General features: G+C 40.7%; 1 protein-coding gene across 1 annotated transcript in view; it reads right to left on the bottom strand.

Moving 5' to 3' along the window:
* htr4 (5-hydroxytryptamine receptor 4) overlaps nucleotides 1–21,804 on the bottom strand; it is a 186,810-nt gene that overhangs the window by 64,210 nt on the left and 100,796 nt on the right. The window contains exon 5 of the mRNA XM_078260028.1: nucleotides 680–833. Within this exon, the coding sequence (XP_078116154.1) occupies nucleotides 680–833 (154 nt within the window). The remainder of the gene's footprint in view (nucleotides 1–679; nucleotides 834–21,804) is intronic.

The following is a 21,804-nucleotide window of genomic DNA, read 5'->3' as shown; positions in this document are numbered from 1 at the left end:
CATTAGAGAGACTGTATCCGCTCAGGAAGACCATGACATGTGGATGAAAGCTTCAGAAACACCAATAAGTGGACCCTGTGTGAATTTGCCATTTCCAAGAGTGTACATTCAACCTCAATCTTTTTCTTTCTTATGTCCAGACAGCAACTTGTTTCCCTCTCAGATTGATCCTGACTGATTGATCCTGATTGAAGCCTGGTCTACACCTTCAAACTGTATCCTTTCTTCTCATCCCTCTTTCTGTATTCTGGCTCGCATTTAACAAACCTCACTGCACAAACAAGACTCTCATAATACTGCCTCAACTGTTAAATACTTTACATTTTCAGATTGAAATAAAAAAAAAAAAACAGCTTGACCCCATGTCTGTGGTGTCAGTGGCCTTGTACTTTTGTTTGTGTGTCAGACATGTTGATGTTGTTTCCATAGCAACACATGGAAGCATTTCCTGCGTTTTGTAAACAATATAAACTCCTCAGGATTAAAAAATCTTTTCAGCAAATGTGGATAATAATAGTTTTTTATATTTATGTAAAACATCATTTGTTCTATTTCTTTTCCATTTTTGCACTCCTTACAGTCATCTCCATTAACAGCAGTAAATTATAAACTATTTCCCATGGAGATGTAAACACACACACACACACACACACACACACACACACACAACAGTACTCACCAGGTGGTCGATGCCGATGCTGTTCCAGCCCTGCATGATGGGCAGGAAGGAGATGAAGGTGGGAATAACCCAGCAGCCGCCGATCATCAGAGCCACTCGCATAGGCGTCATTTTATTCTGGTAGACCAGAGGCTGGCAGCAGATAGCATAGTACCTGCAGACAAACGATAGAAAAGGGATACCCAATCAACACAACCATGCGCTGAGGGGTGGCAACAGATAACATGATGTGTAGACAGATGACATGATGTGTAGACAGAAGAAAATGTGTCATATATATCTTGATTTAAGAATAGACCCTCAGCTGTCAAATACAAAGTACTGCAAACAATGTGGATAAAAGAAAAGTTATAGATAAAAGTTTACTTGTTAAAAGAAGCAACACGCCCTAATACCTAAATGACAGAATAGGACGATTAAGTCTGTTCTATTTAACGTTGTGAAATGGCTGCACAGTGGCAGTTTGAAACACGTGACCACAGTGATTACCTGACTTTTACATGTGACCATACTATTTAACGTTGTGGAACAGAACTATAAGTTTTGGCAACAAAACATGAGTGGTTATGGTTAGAAAAAGAACATGGATTGGCTAAACATCATGGACAGAAGTTTACTTAAAAAATGTTGGTTAAAGTCCTGTGTTTCTTTGACCCATTCACCACCCAAACAACGATACAATTAACCACAATACCATGGAAGAGTGACTGTACATGTGTACATGTAAACATGTTAAAGTCCTGCAGGCAAGTCTGTTACCAGCACTATTTTGGCCACGTTTAAAAATACCTTTGTGCACGTGGCCTCAGTCCCTCTATTTCTGTCCCTTGTTTCCTTTTTTAATGAGCTCTTTTGGCAAAACAAGAAGGTGCTTGCTGCCAATTATGCGTTTGCAAAAATGCTAACCACCAATAATTAAGCATTAGAACATTTTCAACAATCAAATGTCTCACTCGCTTTCCGCTCATGTCTCTCTTCCTTTCAATCCCTCTCTCATTGACTCTTTCAGCCTCATTTTGTTAACTTCATACTGTATGCCTTCTATAAGCTCTCTCTCTGTGCCATCTTTTTAATTTCTACTATTCTTTTTCTCCTTTCCTCAAACTCTCCCTTAACCTCCACCTTTCAACCTGTTATCCTTTTTTTAAAATCAGCAATTCTCCCCATGTCCCCATTTCTAAAGCTTAGCTGATATCTGAAAATTAAGTAAAGCATAACAAGAGGACAATAACTGTCCTAGCATTATCACAGTCCACCTAAAGGCATCAGATTAACTTCCTCTTCTTGGGACTATTAGTCAGTAAATTGTCAGATGGCCTTGGCTGCTGCCGACGGGACATTCAGTGTCTCAGCTACTGCAGCCCATCAACTGTCCCCCGCGACATTTATTAGTCCTACAAGAGAGTGCGGACAACTTCTGTGTTTCGGAGGTCATAGAAGCTGTAGTTCAAATTAAAGAAAAAAAAAGTGCAACAAAGCTGACCACAGAAATTGACAAATTTCAAAAAACGTTGGGCCATTTTCTAAGCCTGAAAGTGAGTGTTTTGCTGCATTCATGGGGTGTTGGAATACTCTAAAAAAATGAGTTCCTGACTGGGAAAACCAATCAAATCAGAACAACAACTCGGAATGTTTGCGAAAATGTTGCTACACAACTTGCCAAGATGACGTCAAGATGACGGCAGAAACATGGCTGACGAAGTTGAGTTGATGGTAAGACATTTTTTTAAATTTACATAGTGCATATCAACTTTTTGCTCACATGTAATTAGTAGGTTGTAACCGTTAGTTAGTTAGCTGTTGCATGTAGAGTGACGTAGATTAGTTAGAAAAGTTATTAGCATTTAACCTGATAACCAGTCAGGTACAGCAATATTTTAGTGGTATAAGAAATGTACTGGTGGTGCAGCAACAAATCCGAAACAAAGTGACTAACATAAAGCTTCAAACTTTAAATAAATAATTTTTTAAACGCTCCAAGCTATTAAAATAAAACGACTTTAAGTTTATGAACACACCAAAGTTGGAAGAACAATTCCTAACTCGAGAAGTGGCACCATCCAAGGAGTACATCAATGCACCATTACATACTCAAACATTTTTACAACAAAGTATTTCTTTAAAGAACATTTAAATTCAACAACCACTTTCTTTCAGTCCCTCTGACCCAGATCTGTCTCTTCTGTTGTCCACTTCCCTCCCCTTTTTTTTTTTTTTTACACTCATGTTTTTTGCCCTGCCTGCTATATTTCTCTCTTTGATGCCAAAAAACCAAGCAGCTTGGACTTGTACAACAAGATTATCTTGAAACAAGAGAATCTGAATGAGCACTTTAAATTCATGTTTCTCCCTGTATCTGTCTCACTTAATTTATAACATACACACTAATACACACATTTGCTCTGACTTTTACTTTGTCACCAGCAAGTGTTTGTATATCTGTGTGTGTGTGGGTGTGAGTGAGTGAGTGAGTGAGTGAGAGAGAGAGAGAGAGAGAGAGAGAGAGAGACTGATATCAAACACTGCAGCAGGAAACAGCATGCTGTCATGCAGCGATATGGCTGAGACGACACTGGCTCAAAACAGCATGAATGGAATCGCACGGATCATAGAGAAATAATGAGCACAGGGAGAGGGAGAAGGAGCGAGAGAGATGGAGTGTGAAAAGAGAGGAAGAAGAGCTAGGCAAGAATAGGAAAAGAGGAAGAGAGAGATGACATTGAAGGAATGTTTAAGACAATATAGGAAAAAAGGGAGGAAAATAAGCAAAAAGAGATGAAAGAAGTAGAGAAGAAGGGCAGGAAACAGAGGAAGGAACGGGAGGATAATAAACAGATTGGGTGTCCCGAAAGAGAGGAAGAGATAGAGAGACATATATTAAAAGCTTGAATGGCAAATACTGCATTGCTCACTGTAACAAATCCTCTACATCTGCAATTTTACCTGCCCTGGTCAATGACTCTGTGTGTGGGTGTGTGTGTGTACCATTTAAAGTGCTCATGGTCAGGACACGCTGCCATTCAACCGTGCTACGTCTGCTTCTAATCTTCCCCAGGTTAATCTGTGTGTGTGTATGCGCACATACTGATCGCTCAGACCTGTTCCATTGTGATAAAAAACAGATGAAGTCAACCAAGCGAGCCACTGAGAACTCCATACCCGGGTGTCTGTTTTTGTACTTCTGTGTGCCGTTGATCTTGTTACAGATGTTTGTGTGCGCATCCATGTCATGCTTTAGTGCGTTTTTGGATTTTTTGTTTGGGTGCAAGTGCAATAATGCAATTATTTAATTACAACATTTATGTTTTCATGCCGTTTGAAATCATTATGTAAAGCACTGTGAATTGATAGTGTGTTTGAATTGTGCTATACATATAAGCTTGCCTTGCTTTGCCATTTCCTATTGATGTCACGTTTCAGGTGGAATTAGCGAAGTTTGGACCCAAATGCAGTTCAATACAAAGTTCAGAATTTATTAACAAAACTACAAACAAAAGAGTCCAAAGGTAGGCAAAACTTACTCGACAAATAAATAAAAGGTAAGCGTACCAGGGAGCAGGACAAGAGTAGCCACGACAGGACACAAAGATACAGAACAGCAACAGAATAAAATGATCTGACAAGACACAAACAGGGACTAAATACACCAGATAACGAGGACTAATGAGGAACAGTCATTTAAATAGGAAATGCACCTGCGCCCGTCTTTCCGCCGGACGTGCTGGTCTTACAGGGAGGTGTGTTTCAGGTGCATTCTTGCCATATTGCTATCTTGAGGCAGCGGGAAGTGATCGCGCCATGGACCAACAAAAACCTGGTCTAAAGTCAATAATGTAGCATTTCATTGTTATTTTAACAGCAAATCTGTAAAATGCACCTAGGCTTATGCACAGCACGCACACACAAATGCTTGTTACACATACAGGGAAGCGCAGCAGCACACAAACATGCAGAAGATTACAAATAAAAATATTACGGTGCAAATCCGCCATCATAATAGCAAGGCGCCAAGGTACAAACACGCCTGGCTTTTAAAGGCAATGGGAGATGATACTGATTGGTTTATTGCATGTTACGCCCAAAACGAAGACTGACGTTATGAATTAACGAAGACACTAAGTACAACCCTTTTGAACCGCCCGACGCACGGACCCTTTTTTCCGCCGTCAAACTAGCAAAAGTGGATTTGGACACGCCCTAAACGGACCTACACCATGCGCTTAGATCGTTAAAATAGGGCCCCTAGTCATCAAGTGATGAAGTTGGGCGGAGCTTTGCTTGTAACTCTATGGCCTATTACTAATGGTAACGGTATAAATTGTCTCGCCTCAACAAATCCAACAAGCTGAGAGTAGATCGAAGGAGCTGTCAGTCAATTACAGTCTGTACACTCCAACACAGCCTTGAGAAGAGGTCTAATCAGGCAACGTAAGTGAAAACACCAGTGTAAGTGGAAGCTTAAAATGGTACATAAGTCACTCCGAATGACACACTTTTGCAGATTCACTTTATGGTTCAGTGTCAGCACTCTCGTCAACCCGAATATACAGCAGCAGCAGGCTGCTATTTTCAGCTAACAAGCTCTAATAAACCCACAAAGGAGTTTTTTTTTTAAGTTTTTTTTTTTTTTAGAAACTAGCTGGTGAAGAAAGTGGAAGATCTAGCAGCTAAAGAGGATGATTTGTTTCTCAAGAGTTGGTGGACACCAAACCAGAGCTTAAAGGAGAGTGAGTGTTGGACTCGACTCCCATTGAATGCTAATATTACTCTGTAATGCATCTGTTTGCTAACATGTACGTAAAAACAGCTTTATGAAGCAATATGTTGCTTTTTTGAGTTCTATGTACCTAAGTGCTAAACAAGATAATTAATTTGGCTTTAATGCTCTTATCCAAATACTTGATTATTCATAAGAATGCTAGTTAGTTATAATTTGAGTATATATATTAATCCTCTAACTCCCAAACTTATCCTCTCCACAACAGCTGACTTTACACATTTTTATAACCTTTGCTCATCCTCAGAGGGCTGACTGAACGCACTGCAGTAGTATTAAAGCTAATCCAGTTCATGCTTATTGTCAGTCACTGTTGATATTTTGCTGCCTCCCCTGCTATGGTCCTACCTCATTACCTTCGTGGCATTTCGCAGCCATCAGTAATTTGGAGGAGGCTGTGTGTACTGTGTGTGGTCTGCATGTGCTGTGGCATTAGAAAAGGTCAAGAGGCTCATCCTATTTGAATTGCCAAAATAGACGTGTTGAAAGGTTGCAAATGGATTCTTTAAGTGTGGATGTGGAGGCCTGAGTCACAAAACCTCCCAGTCTCTCCAGCACAAGTATGAATTCTTGCATTGTCTGGATATAAATGTCCATACACAAAAAACACACACATGCACAAAAGCACTGTATGCACTCACACCCCCAGATGCTCAAATACAAACAAAGAAGCAACATAGATGCATAAAGGCGCACACACACACACACACACACACACACACACACACACACACACACACACACACACACACAGATTAACCTGGGGAAGATTAGAAGCAGACGTAGCACGGTTGAATGACAGCGTGTCCTGACCATGAGCACTTTAAATGGTCCCGGTTTCCTTTTGATCTACATTTACATTTCTCTCTGTTTATTTCTGACATTTTTATTCAGACATTCATGTGGAAGCTGGTTCCTGAGAACAGCCAAACCCAAAGTATGTTGATGTATTAAACGTTCACACGCTGCTGCGGAACATTTGATTTGGTCTTCACCTAAACCATGAGAGAAGGTTGAAATCCTCCTTACTGCCTTTTTAAGTTTACATCCTCCGTTACTTTAAAACATAAAGTAGCTTTGTACAAACAGCAAATTAGTTGGGTAGCACTATTAAAAGGCATTGTGTACTGTTGTATATAATTCAGATTTTTGCAGTAAATACTGTACACAACAAATTTACTTACATCATTTGTACCAATGAACTGGTACAAGGCGTATGCTAACATACCAGCCTGTTCTCATAAACCATTCATTCAAAAAGCTACGAAAAGTTAATCACTGCAATTCGTAAGTATTATTATATTTTGTGGACTAAATTTAACCGTAATATCTGCCGAAACGAGCGGCTCTGTACCCAGCTCAAAGTCACCCATTTTCGGCTAAACACATCTACTAACTGCCGCTGCTACAACCGAGCTGTGACGGAGGTCCGTAGCCCGCGTCACGAAGCTCTGTACCGGCTTAAACAACTAGCAACTGCTCCCGCTCGGAGCCAGCCGGCGTCACGTGACCAGCCGGCGGTCTCCTAATTTCATAGGATATCATAGCTTTTGGTGTGCATACATTTTCATACGATATCATACGGACCTGTTCGTGAGAATACGTTGAACATACATGCTGTAAATTCAGGAAACATACTTTACAAAAAGAAAATAAATATATAAAAATGTTAGTTTTTCAATAATTTCCTGTGCTGTCTAGTGTCCCACCACTGTCCCATTTCCATAGTGCATTCGTTCAATTGTAATGTATCAAAGTAAAACAAATCTGCAGATGTACTTCTGCTGTACAGACGGACATTTTGCCCTTTGCAATCCACTTTTTTCTGACAGCTGACTACTGCCTTATTTTGTGGAGATCATAAAAACATTAATAAACTCAAACAGTTTCATTTAAAAATTAAGTGTGACAACCGGTCTTTCTGCAGTACTACTTTTTTTTAACAACTATGAGGCATAAACGAAACAGCTGATGACAATCAGCTAATGCATGTACTGTATTGTATACTGTAAACACTTTGTCTGTATTTTATCTGTATTGTACACTGTAAATACTTTGTCTGTATCTTAATGGCACAAGACATCTATTCATGTTTTTTGTGCACTGTCCCTGTTCAAATAAATACATTACAATTACAATTAAGAGGTGAGAGAAACAAATCAAGAACATGAGAGTTTATCAGGGTGACATCTCAATTTTAAGAAGGCTGGGAAAAAATGCAAATATAATATTGTTATCTTTTTGTTTGGAGTATTGTTACAGCACTATTTTAAGTGTTTGAATCATTTTTAAAACCTGGTGTTCATTTAATTCTGTTGGTTGTGTTTATTTTATTTTTTAACATTGTATTGTGTTACTGTTGAAACTTTGTCTTGCTAAATTTTTTTATTTCATTTTTTTTTTATTTTATTTTTTGTATTTCATTTCTGTTTTCATTTCTCATCTGTGTTTTACCTTTGCTCTGTGAAGCACGTTGGGCTGCATGCTTGAATGAAAGATGCAATGTATAAATAGTTGAGTTAGAAGAAGTTAGTTTAGTCAGTTACTTTTTCCTCCGGAGATACAGAGGTGCTATGATTCAGGTGTATAAGCTTGTACAGGGAATATATGATGTAACAGTTGAGTCTATCTTTCAGTTTTGGAGCAATAGGTATGAGACACGAGGGAATTCTTTAAAAGGTTACCCTACAACATGCCTGTCTGAAAAGAGAGAGAATGTGTTCCCACTCCGTGCGGTAAAATCATGGAAGGAGCTTCCAGAAGAAGTTGTGCGTTCCCCTTCAATTAAATCTTTTACGAATAGGTTGGATGCATTTTGCCTGTCAAAAGGTACATTAAAAAAATTAATGTGTTTTATGAAAACATTTGTTTAGTGTTGCTTGAGTCTGGGATACAGGAACCAGAACCAAGGCAACAGTTTATTTTCTGCACACTGCACACCAAGAACATCAGGTGATGTTTCAAGCTGACTCTTTTCTTAAATAGCTTGGAATATGAAACACAACACAGAGTGGCTTGTATCACCTAGTTCTTTTTGTTGTCTTTAGTCTTTAGCCAGCTGACCAGACTGATTTGATCCACCTGGTGCTGGTGGAGCCAGGTGGATGCAATCAAATGCCGCTAATTAGGCTACATGTTAGGACAGAAGACAAGCATCACTCTGGCTCTCAGTGTTAAGAATCAACAACTACAGCTTTAGCTTCAGGAGACTGGGGGAAAACACGTGAAATATGTTCTAACACTGTCTAAACAGTAAGCCGCATTCTGTCAGTCATCAGCATCTGCTCCCTTTCTTTTCGAAAAATGTAATCAATGTAGGCATGTTTTGACATTTTTGGTGACAAATGATATCAGAGGGTGCTCAGTCTCATGCAGAGAAACGGCATAAAGGAGACAATGAAATGCAGAATGAATGCAGACACCGTATTAAAGCAAGAAGCCATATTGAATGACTCTGCTTCACTGTCTTCATCCTGTTGTGTCTTTACAGTCACCCAGCCCACCCTCGCTCAATTTCTCTCTCTGTCTCTATACGGCAGCTTTCCGCGATGCATTCTCTGCCTTGAGTTTATGACTGCACCATTGAGTCCTTCACATAACCGCTGTGTTATAATAATGTAATTTTAAGCGCTGTTGACTCTCATCTCCTCTTTCTCTATCCTTTCTTTGTCCTATTTGCAGCACTCGTCTCTAACTTTATTAACACGTCTATCAGTAATGTCACAGCAGTAATCATCCTGCATTCCAAAAATTCATGCACCATATGATTATCGATATCTACTGCTACTGTACATCTATTATAATGTGAGATGATTTATTTAGAAACACTTAGAAACTTATCTTAAAGTCAGTAGATCTTTGGATTTTAAATTCCGATAAGAGTATGCCATTTGATTCTACTAGATCATGTTTACAAGCTTTAAAAACATTTATTTAAAAAACACACTATCCTTCTAATACTGTCTGTCTGAATATACCTGTATTCACCCCCTGTCTGAAATAATCCGTTTTGGTGCCTGTGTTTTTAAGAGGGCCTACAGAAAAAAAGCCCAGTCTCCTCTGATTGGTCAGCGGTTCAGGGTCTTCCGCATTTGCACTCTTAGAGTCTCTGCACCATCATTGCAGCCGGGGAATGACTATAATGGTGTTGTAGCAGTACTTTCTACCTCTATATATAGTTTAGATGTCCATTTCTCAGTGGATCGAGCATTTTGATACTTTCACAGTATTTATATAGCACCTCAACCTGCTATATAATGATAAAGACATGGAAATCTCACTTTTTACAATATGGGATCTTTAAACTATTTTTAGAACTGTCTCCTTATTTCTCTATCTACCTATTTTCCTCTCTCCCAAAGTCACTTTGTCTAACTCTCTCTAGTCTCACATTTCCAGACCTGCGGAGGAGGGTCTGGCGAGTCCACACAGCATTCCGGGATGTGTTTATTGGCATTTCTTTAAACCAATCACAATCATCTTGGGCGAGGCTATGCGCCGGACACAGGTATGGTGCCTTTGCGAAATAGCCTCGGGAAGGAACTTGTCTTGGTGAAATGTGCACGGAAATAATTTGATTGTCAGTTCTAGCTGGGAGAATGTTTCTGGTATCGACCAGAGTTTAGAATGCCAACACAAAGAAAGTGGAAGGTGAGGGACATCTGGCAGCTCCTCTGGGGGCACAGGAACTATCCCGTAAATGAAACGTCGATATAGACTAAGAGCTCTCAGTTTCCCCGTGTTGTTTTCTCAATCTAAATGTCTCTGTGTATGTTAGCCTCTTCACTGACTGCCTTTTTGTTGGAACATCCTACTTGTGGCGGTTCTGGTATTATTAGTCTTAATTCATTTCCATACAGCCCTTTTCAGCATCTACAGCTGACAGTGGGTGAATGAGAAGCTTTTTCCTGCAGCTGTTCACTTATTTTCTATGTTCTCTCACTTGATTCTTCTTTGTCTTCTCTGTTTTATTCTCCATTTCCCCTTCTTTTCTCTTGGTATCCCTCTCTTTTTTTTCTCGTTCTCTGTCGCATACACAAGCTTGTGTTGTCGTCTGTCAGCCAAACTCTTAAAGTTGAAAAACACCGGAGGCAACAGTTTATTTTCTGCACACTGCACACCAAGAACATCAGGTGACGTTTCAAGCTGACTCTTTTCTTCTGTTTTCAGATTGTTTTTTTTTGTTACAATTCAGTTTTTTTGTGTTTTTATTTTGAGTTTTAGCAACCCCAGTGACCTTTGACTTGCTTCAAGGTCTGCTGCGTAGAAGACAAACTCAGACTCAGATGAGGAAAAGGTAATAGGGCTTTCGCAGAGCAGACATTTTGACATGTCGCAGTAGGAAAAGCACAGGTGTAAATGAATGAATGGCTGAATTCTATTTAAGTAAACAACTTATAAATGGAATATGTTTTTTGGCAGTCACATTACAAGACATGGCTGAATTTCCTCGACAACTGACAAAGTCAAAACATTCAAAATCCTTTTGCTTCTCAGAAGGGAAAAGAGGGTGCCACCATCACAAGCACGACACACCGCAAGTCCCAATACAAGCAGGCAGACATTTATTTTCCCATCGTTGTTTACGCCATGTTGTGTTTCTGTAGCGCTCTGTCAACAGCTCGACAGAGCATTCGTTTTTGGGTCAGGAAATATAGTGAATACTATTGAATGCAGTGACAGTATTTGACAGTGGTATGAAAATAAAAAAAAATGGAAATGTGCTTAAAATGTTTGTCCTTTTCCCCCTCTAAATTCTTTTATATTATGTATTCAAAGATTTGTCATTGTTCCCTTCTGTGTTTATGCTCTTTCTCTTCCAGTGATGCAGTCAACAGATGCTTCCTTTTAGAGATTCCTCATAATAATAATAATATACCAGCAAAAATGTGTTCACTTTCCTAGTCTGTTATTGTCTCGTTTTGCTCTTTTATTATACAATCAGTTTGATTTAGGATGCTGGAAGCTACAATCAGCAGCGTTCCCTTTCCCCTCTCAAAAGCATAAACATGTTGGAAATGATTTCTTCATCAGCCTTTCACTCAGTTGTCACCAGATGCTCTGAAAACGTTGGGTCTGTGTTGTATGAGCACTACGTTGTACCATAAATCAGTCCAGCACAATCCCCACCAAATCCGATTATCCTGTCAGTGGTGGTATTGATTTTTTGTGGGAAAAATGAGATTAATCTCTCATAATGAATAATATGTTGATTTGCTGGTGTAAAGAACAACACTCACAGTAGGCTATGTGTATTTTTCTGTCACACTGTCTCTTTCTCATTGGAGGTAACTGACATTTAATAGAATAATGAGGCTTTTGGGCCAATTGCAAGGTAAAGTGGTCATGGCAATTGTTACAGAAAAGTCTTCTATCAGAGAGAAGTTTGAGATGCAATGAATATGGGTATAACCAGGGTGTAATGTGTGAAAAAAAGCTTAGTTTTTGATCATGCACAACAAAACAAAACATGCCAAAAAGGAATCCCCCTTTCAATACCATGGATATAGTACCACTCGGCCAGCCATGCCAAAACAGTTATTTACGAATTTAATTTTTTATGGAAAATAATTTCAAAATGAAATAGCACAACGTGGTGTCAACATAAAACGCTACGCTTTCAAGCCGGGGAGTGGCCTTCACTTCACTTCACGTTCGGTGTCTCTCGGGACTGTTTTAATCCAAACCCAATCTTTTTCCTTAACTACTCGTGCTGGTGCCTAAACTTAACTGTCAGCGCCGCATGACGCTCACTTTTTCTGGCTAAACTCCACTACCGAGCCCCCTGAAAGGACTGTCATCTGGCGGTGCCTGTAGCCGGCTCACAGTCACCTATTGGCGACTAAACAACTGTTGCTGGTAGCCGGCGTCCCGGAGCTCTGTAGTGGCTAAATACAACCAGCAACTGCTGCTCGGACTTTATCATTCTATGACACTGTAGACTGTTTACGTTACAGCGCTTACTTACTTCTATTTTAGGTATATAATTTATGGTCTATTGGTGAAGTAGCATTGATCACTTTGAGGGGGGGGGGGGTACATTTTGTCCCCACCAGGGATAAAAATTATTCAGCAGAGGCAAGGACATGTAGACTAGAAAGGGGGAAATCCCATGCATGCCCCCCCTGGCAAACTGCACCCTGGGTATAATGGTGCACACCGTTTAACAGTCTCTACGAAAAGTAATTCATGGTGTTCCACTTGGTTGTCTATGCGAAAATTGATGGTTGTGGGGTAAAGAACGAAAAAAAGAGCTTGAGAGAGAAGGTTGCCTGCTTTCCCATCTCTGCACACCTGCCCAACCCTTTCATTAAACTCATCTGTTTGGTAAGGTTACAAAAATTCCAATGTCAGAGGGAAGGGAGATTTCAGATGTTGTTCAACAAACGCACAAGCTCTTAACCCATCGCTGGATAAACCACATCCAAAGACCTTCAAAAAGAACTCAGTTTTTCCAGTTTTCCATCACAACTACATCCCCCAGAAGGGCAGATCATAATCTTTTACTCGATTTATAGTGTCAGAAAGTGGGTGAAGCGGTGAAGAGTGCAGCTTCATGCTTCAACAACTAAAATATCATATATATCTTCAAAAGCCACCCAAGACCGTGCTTGTTCTCCATAAAATCCCTTCTTTAAAGACAATCAGAGACACAGAAGTCTGATATAAAGAAAAACAGAGCTTTGTTCAGATCCAGACATAAAATTATTTGAATGCATGTTGTGTCCTTCTGCAAATGCTGCTTTCTGTTTGTGTTCATGTGTGTTATAGTTTCTCTTCAGAGCGTAAAACAATGCCAAATGTGATGGAAGCCGAGGCTTTAACGTGCCCATATTATGAAAAGAATCACTTTTTCTGGGATTTGGGGTGTTATTTTGTGTCTCTGGTGCTTCCACACACATAAAAAACTTTGAAAAAAAACATCCATGCTGTTTTGAGTGAGATACGGTTTCTGAATGTGTCCTGCCTTCAGTCTCCGGGTGAGCTGGTCCAAATCTGCACGGCTTTCTACGTAACTAGCCAAGACGAGGGGCCTAGGGGGCTAGCGCTAGCTTGCTAGCTCGTTCTCAATGGCAAAACACTGCTACAACACACACAAATTCACCCTAATCTACAAAATAAATTGTATATAACTACTTACATGTCCTTGTTCTGCAGGTATTCCACACAAAGTTGGAAGTGTGCCCTCATTTAGAAGAAGTCTCCCAGCTAATCCTGCCTTGTACAGGCCAAAGTTGCAGAAACACCTAGTTAGCTCATGTAATCCTTACCTAGCTAAGTTGAGAGGTCTCACTCTGTAGCTAAAACAGAGACCTGACACAGGGTGAAAAGAGGTTATACAGCAATGTGCAGTACAACGAAAATATGGTGTTTTTTGAAAATTAAACCATGTAAACCTATTCTGGTACAATCTCAAATTACAATTATGAACCTGAAAATGAGCATAATATGGACACTTTAAATTCTACTTTGAAAGTTCTACCGGCACCATATATAGGTTTATTTGATATAGCACCTTTTACAGACAAAGTCACAAAGTGCTTCACATGATAAACATTTGTAAAAATACAGTAGGATCCAACAGAAAATAAGCAAGGAAAAATGTATTGAAAGACCAATGAAAATCATTTAAAAGATTAAAACCTAAAAAACAAAGTTACAAACAGCTTTTTAAAAGCATCAACAGAGACTGCAGAACGTAAGACAATTGGAAGGGCGTTCCACAGGTTTGGAGCCACCGCTTCAAAGGAACGGTCACCTTTAGTTTTTAAGCGGGTGCGTGGGACCACCAGTAATCCCTGGTTAGAAGACCTGAGGGACCTGTTAGTAGTGTACGGATGGAGCAGGTCAGAGATATAAACAGGTGCCTGACCATGCAAAGCTGGGCATGACGGGCATAAATCATAAATGTCCTATTCAGCTTCCATCTCAAATATTACTGTGGCTAAGAATGGCTGACTGGACTTTTTTACAGCTACATCCTGCTTAGATTAAAGCATTTTCAGATATCCGCACAGGCAGCTGATCAGTCGGACGTTGAAGATGTATGCAAGGATTCGTTGACTTGCTCAAAGATATCTTGATGGTAGTAATTAAAGCAGAGAGAGTCTTCGTTCAATATCTCCGCCCTCCAAATGGCTTTAGCCATTCCCCATCAAGCGTTGGAGGCATCTCTAAGGTTGAGGGAAGAGAAAGTTGATTTTGCACTTCCTGCCAAACTATTCGTTGTCCATTGAGCTTCTTGAACCTCAGAGCCAGTAACAGCAGACACAGAAATTTATAACACTTTGAGGAACAATATGAAGCCCAAAAGAAAGTTCCTCAAAGAATCTTTTCATGTTGGTGGTTCTGGAGAAATGCCTACATTAGTAGAGCCCTGGAAGGATCCTTGAGGAACACCTTCATAAAGGTTTCATGAGTACTGAGGGAAGGCTACACACTTGAGCAGGTTCAAACATACACTTTTTTTGTGGAAAGGAAATGTCTGTCACTTTCTGTATTCCTTTTCTCTCTTGCTTTGCACTTTTCAATCTTTCTCATGTTGCAGTTAAATTTTCAGCAGCCAAGCTATGATTATTTTTCTTCTCTTTACCTTTTTGTACATCAGCTGCTTATGTTCCCTATGATCAAGACAGTTCTTAATACTTTACACAGTACAGTACAGTAAAGTTCACAGCAGAGGGCTGTTGCAGTGTAACTCTGAGTCGCCTGCTTTTGCTGACCTCTGCAGCTACTGTTGTAATGTTTCCGCTTGAAACTTTTCTTTTGGAATGGGAGTCTAACTCTGCCAGTAAATAAAGATCTGTCTTGATTAAAATAAAGTATACTGCTGACTACTATTGCAACAAGCTGTACTCTTTCAAGGATTTTCTAAAAAAGACAGCTTCTGACACAAAATGGTTTTCACCTTTTAGATGGATGTCACTTGCGCCAAAAGAAAGGCCTGTTTCTCTCCCTGAATGGTCGAGGTGCTCTCTCCCAAGGCACTTAACCCCTGTTGTTCCTATGGAGCAACTCTGTGGCTCTAATTAGTGTGTTTTGCCCTGACTTGGGCCTCTGGGGCAGAACCGCCTCTCAGGCCTCTTTCACTAATAATGATGATAATAATTATTATAATAATAATAATAACCCAAGCCAAGTCCCTATGGACTGAGCAACTGCCACCTGAGGTTCTGCCTTAACAGGCTCAGGTATTAGCTCCTTTCCTGACAAATAATGGATACTTTTATTCACTCTTTTATTTTTTTATTTACTCTACTTTTTGCTGACTATTTCAAATGCATGCAGCACAGTTCTAGATGTTTGGATGTATTTGTTCCTACATGCACCAATTGCTTCATTTCCATTCCATTAATTTCTGTGCGGTATGAAAGTCAATTAGAAGTCTCTTGGATTTTGCTAGAGTTACTAGATTCAACTAGAGTTGAAATCATGCAAGGGCAAAATTCCCCATCGGGGACTGGGTTGGACACGTCCCCTGTCACTTTTAACTGTGTTCTCATGTCCTGCTGCCGTATTCCAGATAAGAGAAGCTTTGATTTGATAGAAGTGATAATATGCTCATCTCGGTCACCTTTAACTGCTACTGTAGGCTTACGGCAGCAAACTGAGCAGGAGCGAAGGTTGTGTGTGCTTTGTGTGTGTGCTAAGGTGAGATAGAGGTTGGCCTACCTCTTCTGGTGGGTGAAATTTGTTTAAAAGAGATAAAGAAGTGAAAACAGAGGGTAATATAAAGCTCAATGGCCAGCAATGTATGACTGTACGAGACTGTAGTTCCCCGAAAACAGCCACATAAGTTGATTATTTCAAACAGCAATTACAACTTATTCTTACATTTATAATTGTGGCGCCCTCTAGTGGCTGTGGTAGTTATGATGTGAGCAAAGCAGGAAGTAAGGTGATGAAGTATAAGAGCGACAAATTTTCACGTAAGGAGACGGTTGGTGGATGGGTCAAACAAACACAGGACTTTCCACACAGGACACTGGAGTTTGTGTCCTGTTTGAAAATAAAAGTAAACGGCGAGTTTTATTTTAACATTAACGAAATAAACGGAACAAATGGAGCTACTTCTCTTACACGTCACGTGGCAGATTTTCACTTTTTGTCCAGCCCATCTTGAGATTTCGTGCTGATCGGTCTAGGAGGAGTTTGAAAAAGTAGGTTTTTGATTTTTTGATTTTTCACACATAAAAGTTTATCAGGAGATTCCGTTGGATCCAGGGAACGCGTAGATGTATGGTTTTTGAATGTGCGGTGTACGGTGTGGGAGTTATAGGGTCAAACGCGTTTTTTTTCTGCTATAGCGCCACCTAGTGGTGGAAGTGTGTCAATTGTTGCGCCTGAGGTCCTTGCAGAGTTTCGGACCAGTCCTGAAAATGGCAACCCCCCACCATGTACGTTTTAGGCTGTAGTCGGAGTTTTAGGCGGAGAAGAAAAATAATGTATGATGATTAATCCTTAGAAAAACAATAGGGTTCCACAGCCCTGCTGTGCGAACAGCGTAGCTCTTGCTAGCGCCGGTTCTTGCAGACTCGGGCTTGGACCCCTAATTAGGTTCAATTGTTAGGTTTAATTGTGTATTTTCTAGATGTATCAATTGTGCGCGTGTATTTCATTTTAATTGTTAGAAAAACAAATGTTGAATGTGAAAAAAGGCCTTTAAACAACATTGAGACGTTTATAATTAATTGCTAAAAACCAACAAAAATAATATGCTACTATAATGAGACAGGAAATAGATAAGCAAATGACTAAAATGAAACAAAACAAGGCACACCAGCTACAGTTGGCAAGGTAGAGAGTAAAAGTGTGCTAAAACCGAACACAAATAAGACAGACAGATACTGGATTGATGATAAAAACACGTTGGATATCATAGCAGGAACCTTTTTATTTCAAAATAAAAAATGTCAAAGTTGTCAAAGCACACAACACTTGAATGTTCTTAATTTTCTTTATAAGCATCATTACATCCAGCAAGCAGGGGAAGGGGGAGAGTTATTGGCATCGGCAATATTGTTCTTGAGAGAAACATCAAACTCAGCAAAAGAATCAGGCAATTCATAATTTATATCACTAATAGTTAGTGGAGGAGGAACATACAGTCTACGGTGGATGTGATATGATTCATCGTGGACAAGGGGAACTTGAGGAGTAATGAAGGGTGATTGCCTTTCATTGAATTCAGAACGGAAGTTGCTCTGTTCCAGGATGCAGAGGCAGCTGGATGTATCGAGTACAAAGATCCTCAGCCAGATAATTGAATAAAGAAACCATTTCCTCATTTATTGTTGCTGAGCTTTGCATCTTTGGTTTGTGTAATTTGGAAAATTCTTTTGCCGTGCCAGTATCCCCCAATGTTACCCATCATTTGTTTTACCTTAAAGATTTTATTCAGTGTAGAAATCCCCAAAGGCCAAATACATACAGTACCTGTCAAAGGTTTGGATACTTTCACATTCACTTGAATGAGAAAGTGTGACTGCTACTGCATTCTCTAGACTTTCAGAAACTTTCAGCATCACTCACTCAGTTCATTTTTTAGGGCTTACACTATTGCAGCATGTTTCAAAAGTCACTGAACCACTAGCGGCGCCAGGATTTTGATTGTAGGTGGGCCTCCAGAAAACTGGATGGGCCAGTTAAAATAAGTCCAAAAAAAAAACTGGGTTCCCCTTAATCTCCGTTTCAGCGCTTTTCTTCGGCACTGATGACAGCGACTCAGTAGCCTACCTGTGTGGCTCTTGTGTCGCTGTCCTCAGCTCAGTGCTAAAGCGAACAGACATACACCTTGGCAGTAAGCCTCACTTAATTTATCTCTTTTGAATGTTCAATACACAAAAAGACTGAAACGGAATTATTACAGCCAGACACTAACGTTAACAGCCGCTTTCCGACCGGGAATTCCGACAAGGGATTTTTGCAGTTCCTAGAACATAACGTTCCTAGAACCCGTGTTCCGACTGGACCAATTTGGGGATTTTTAAGTCCCTCTGGCCGCAGTTCCTGTAACTCTTTCAGCTCGTACTTCAGGGCAGGGTCTTTTCTCTTGTCCCTTTTCAGCATATGAACCTAGGTGAACGAGGGTCGGGTTTCCGGTACAGACAGACCAACAACGGGACAATTTTTGCCATCTTATTCATCACTAATTTCACTTATGACAAGGTTTTAGGCGAGAAATTAACTGTTTAGATTTCGAATATAGGCAGTCTTGCGAAAATTGATGCCGAATTAACAATTTGCTTCAAAGTTTTCGGAGCTCCATGAAGTGAGGCGACAGCCAGCAGGCCACAGCCAGCAGGCGCCTGCCCCGGCCGCTAGCTCGTCGCTCGGCCAGTTATGCTCAGAGACCCCGCTGTAAGCTGGAGGTCTCTCAGACCGGTCTCGTAAATAAGAGGCTTTGAGCCGTTGACGGTTCGTTTGTTTAAATATCACAACACATGTCCATCATAAGATTAACGGGAACCTGTGGTTAACTGTCTTTTCAGAGTTAAACTCCACAAGTGTGTCCTGCGGCTGGCCGGCCGTCACACACACATGCACACACACACGTCCACAGCACAGCAGACAAAGGCGGGGGAGAGAGAGATACCCGTTTCTCTTCGGGAGACTTGTTTAAATTATGACAAATATGGTATATACATTCGATTTAGTATTTAGTTCATATTTTTTTGGTGTATGTGTTTTCTGATTTTAACGCTATAAAGACCGTTGCCGTGCTTGCATCACTCCCTTACCCCTCCTACCAGTCCCTATGGCCACTTGGCCAGTGCAAATGCAATTGGAAAAAACGGTTTTGGGGGAGAGTAGTTAGTAGAGCTGTTTAGAAGTGGACTTTTCCTATAACTACGTTCCTGTAACTTGGCCGGAAAGCAGCTAAATGTTAGCCTAACTATTAGCCGACTTGCCTTGCTGGTGTGAGTGGGTGGCTACGGGAGGACTTGATGGGGAGAGGGCGGCCGAGCAGGATGGTAACTCGTCATTTGTAACCGCGTTACTTAAAATGGCAGGAGTTTCCTCCTCCTGCTCCTCGGAGCGTTTCTTGTTGAATTTAAATGAAAACAAGCTGCTTTGCTTTACTTTGCGTTTCATATTAGCTAATAGCTACCGTCTGTGTCCGTCTCATTAAGCTTGCTTGAAAAGCTTGCGCGCCAACGTCATTCATTTCATTGGATCACTTGCTGGTGACGATGCAGCCTGTGGGCAGGCTTAAGAGTCCACACGTGGGGTAGAAGCCGCTGATTGGCTGAGAAGCTTTCACTCAAAGCTTTTCTCGGGCTGCTTATTGGATGAACTGCTAGAATGAAAATCACTCACTACTCACTATAGGCCTGGGTCAAAATGGGCGGGCCCAGACCTAAAATGGGTGGGCCCAGGCCCACAAGGGCCCAATGGTAGCGCAGCGGGTGCACTGAACACACATTTCAAAATTAGGCCCTATGTTCCCACAGTTCCCACAACCCTAACATAGGGCCTAATTTTAAGAAAAATCTTAGAAATGTGGGAATATAGGGCCTAATTTTCAGTGAAAACTAATTCTTAGATATGTGGGAACATAGGGCAGTGGGACCATTGGGATGTTGGAACATAAGGTTGTGGGACCATTGGGATGTGGGAACATAGGGTTGTGGGACCATTGGGATGTGGGAACGTAGGGCTGACCCCGTTTAATCCAGCTGCTTGCATGATAAGGCTTACTGTGACTGGTCTGACTTTCTCAATCACAAGCTGCTACCTTCACCCTAAAAACACCGTAGATTCCAACACTATTAAGTGAGCAACAGAAAAGTAATCACAGAAATGTACCAACCAAGTCACAGTTTGTTTACTGACTAGCAGGCTGTAGACATTCTCAGGAACCACAGCCTATATATGTCATGCAATATGTTTTTCAGGCAGGAATGTATAAAGAGGATCATGGTGGGAGAGCTAGCAGGCTAACCTGCTCCCAAGCTAACCCATTGCAGGCGAGCTAGTCTCTGCCAGCACTGCGGAGGAGGGTCTGGCGAGTCCACACAGCATTTCGGGATGGGAGAAAAACGTGCTCTGGTTTACTGGCATTTCTTTAAACCAATCACAATCATCTTGGGTGGCGCGATAAGCGCCGCACGGAGCAACCGCGCCTCTGCAAAATAGCCTCGGGAAGGAACTTGTTTTGGTGGAACATGTACGTACAAAGGTTGTTTTAGTCATGCAACATATTTATCCTGCAGAGATCTGAGGAGCAGTTAACCCTCATAATTTGTCCGGAGTTTAAAATGCCAACATAAAGAAAGCAGAATGTAATGGACATTCGCCCAAAATGAAAGACATCCGGCGGAATTTCAGGCGGCACCTGAACAATCCCACAAGTGGAACGTCGTGGATATAGACTCAAGCGATCTAACTAACTAGCAAGTGAAGTCAACTAGATCATTTTCAGTCCTTAAAGTTCCTCCTAGAGTGCTCTGAAGTGAAAACCCTCCAACACCATGAAACAGCTTTTATTTTTTATTGTAATGTTTGTTTGTATAGAGACAAGTATGTAGCATGATTCTATGCCACACACCACAGCCTTTATAGCCTGAGCTAATTTGCAATGGTCGTCCCTTGATGGGCCTTCGAAATACATACATGCATACATACACATTTATAATGTTTATGACACGTTCATGACAGTGTCATGTCACTCTTATGTAGATACCTTCAAGTAAAGTGTAACCCAAAGTTGTAGCGTAGCCTGCCGACGTCTACAGACTTCTTAAACCAAACATACTTGCTCAAAAGTAAGAGTGTCTGAAAACAGCTCTCTAGCTTGCTGGCCAGTAAGCCTGATTGCTGCAGGCACCCTTTTACCCTTTTGCTGGTTGGTTGTTTCACTTCCTAGGGTACCAAAAGCAAACCATTCGATAGGCATGATTTACACTGATACCCAAACAGCAGGGAAGCCTGACTAAACTTGTACAGTGCTCTCTTGCAGTTTGAATCATCTGTTAACTTTATGTCCGCTGCTGTCCTGACATTTGTCAGGTGCTGTAAATTCTCAAGAGTTTTTAGTTTTTTTCCCCCTCTGTGTTGAAATGAGTTCCATCTTTCTGGCTGAGAGGCAATTGAAAGAATTTATCCCGCAGAGTCCGTGCTATCAGTCTGGAAGTCTTCTCCCTCAAGTTAGTATCAAAGCCATCAAAGTAAGAGGCAAGAGATTCATTGATTTAATGTTTCAGCCCTGGATCAACTTTATGTGGTGGTGAGAAAGATGAGGGTGCTACTTTGTACAGTAAGTTTTCTACTAATGTCTTTTTGCTTGCTCAGTTAAGGACATTTCTTTTACTTTTGATAGGTTTTGTTAAGTTTCTTGGCAACATGT

This window comes from Sander vitreus, chromosome 10 (assembly GCF_031162955.1).
Source record: "Sander vitreus isolate 19-12246 chromosome 10, sanVit1, whole genome shotgun sequence".
Lineage (NCBI taxonomy): Eukaryota > Metazoa > Chordata > Actinopteri > Perciformes > Percidae > Sander > Sander vitreus.
Note: the sequence above shows the minus strand (reverse complement) of the source record. Positions and strands in the feature narration are given on the sequence as shown.